The 1,537-nt window shown below is 46.6% G+C and overlaps 1 protein-coding gene across 1 annotated transcript in view; it reads left to right on the top strand.

The window, feature by feature from the left end:
- Positions 1 to 469: 469 nt before the first annotated feature.
- Positions 470 to 1,537, top strand: part of tppp3 (tubulin polymerization-promoting protein family member 3) — a 5,711-nt gene continuing 4,643 nt past the window's right edge. The window contains exons 1-2 of the mRNA XM_015023496.1: positions 470 to 827; positions 998 to 1,151. Of these exons, the coding sequence (XP_014878982.1) occupies positions 640 to 827; positions 998 to 1,151 (342 nt within the window). The 5' untranslated portion in view covers positions 470 to 639. The remainder of the gene's footprint in view (positions 828 to 997; positions 1,152 to 1,537) is intronic.

Raw genomic sequence — 1,537 nt, 5'->3', positions numbered from 1 at the left:
GGTAGTAAACTGGTAATAAACTGGTAGTAAACATTGATAAACTGGCAGTAAACTGGTGATAAACTGGTAGTAAACTGGTGATAAATGGGCAGTAAACTGGTGATAAACTGGTAGTAAACTGGTGATAAACTGGCAGTAAACTGGTGATAAACTGGTAGTAAACTGGTGATAAACTGGTAGTAAACTGGTGATAAACTGATAGTAAACTGGTAGTAAACTGGTGATAAAATGGTAGTAAACTGGTGATAAACTGATAGTAAACTGGTGATAAACTGGTAGTAAACTGGTGATAAACTGGCAGTAAACTGGTGATAAACTGGTGATAAACTGGTAGTAAACATTGGTAAACTGGTAGTAAACTGGTAATAAACTGGTAGTAAACTGACCATCGGACGTTCAGCTGTAGGAGGTTCTGGTCTAGGTGGAGTTCAGAACCTTAGAGACGGTTCTGGTTCTTGAAGTGTTTCTAGACGGACTGATGTTTTGGTTCTGATCCGCTATGGAATGCTTTGTTGATTTCTGAGATCTTCTGCCTACTTCCTGTTGTCAGACGGGTTCTGTTCCACAGTTTTCACATGTAAATGCTCATAGTGACGGTGCGTTCACTGACCTTTGCTCTTCTACAGCTGTCGTCTCATCATGGCGGTCAGTTCGGATGTGGAGCCGCTCTTTGTGGCCTTCAAGAAGTTCTCCCTCTACGGAGACACGAAGGCGAGCGGCAGGGAGCTGACTGGGAAGGCCTGGGCCAAGTTGTGCAAGGACTGCCGGGTCATCGATGGGAAGAGCATCACTGGCACCGACGTGGACATCGTCTTCTCCAAAGTGAAGTGAGTTTCTCTGCAGCGGATCCACATCGGGCTGGGGTCTCCTCTCATGACTCATGTACAAGCAGCAGATTCAGTTTGGCACTGGATCCATTGGAGGTTTTGGAGTGAATAAAGGTTCTGGTGAAGGTCTGAGATGAAGGTTGTTGAAGGAATATTTCTGTGTCTTCCAGACAGAGGTCGGCTCGAGTCATCACCTACAAGGAGTTCCAGCAGGCGCTGGAAGAACTGGCTCCCAAGAGGTTCAAAGGTCAAACTAAAGAGGCAGCGCTGCAGTCCATTCACAAGCTGGTGGAGGGCCAAGAGCCGACCAATGTCGGCGTGACGGTGAGCCTTCATGGAGACGTTTCCTGTTCAGTTGAATCACGCTTACTTTCTGTTTCTGACTGAACAGAAACAGAAAACTTCCAGAAACGCTGGACCGGGTGAGTTTAGAGCAGAAAATGTCTGACCCTCGATTAGCTTCTGCTAATCTGACTTTCTGAGAAGCAAAGATGTTCAGAGGAAAATCACTGAACTGCTGATGAAACAAAATTTATCACAAAGGCTGGAATAAACCTGAAGGCGTCCAGCTGGTTCACTCGCAAGATTTAGAAACCGATGTTCAAACCGAAGAGCTCCGCCCCCGGCCCCCGTAGCGATAAAGCTTTCTGGACGTAGCAGGTTGGGTCGTATTGTGTGACGTTGAGCCTCATGGCAGGAGCAACACTTCA

Source organism: Poecilia latipinna, unplaced genomic scaffold (genome assembly GCF_001443285.1).
Source record: "Poecilia latipinna isolate Pla-1442-1.1 unplaced genomic scaffold, P_latipinna-1.0 Scaffold3318, whole genome shotgun sequence".
Taxonomy (NCBI): domain Eukaryota; kingdom Metazoa; phylum Chordata; class Actinopteri; order Cyprinodontiformes; family Poeciliidae; genus Poecilia; species Poecilia latipinna.
The sequence above is the reverse complement of the archived record's forward strand: the minus strand, read 5'-3'. Positions and strand labels throughout refer to the sequence as shown.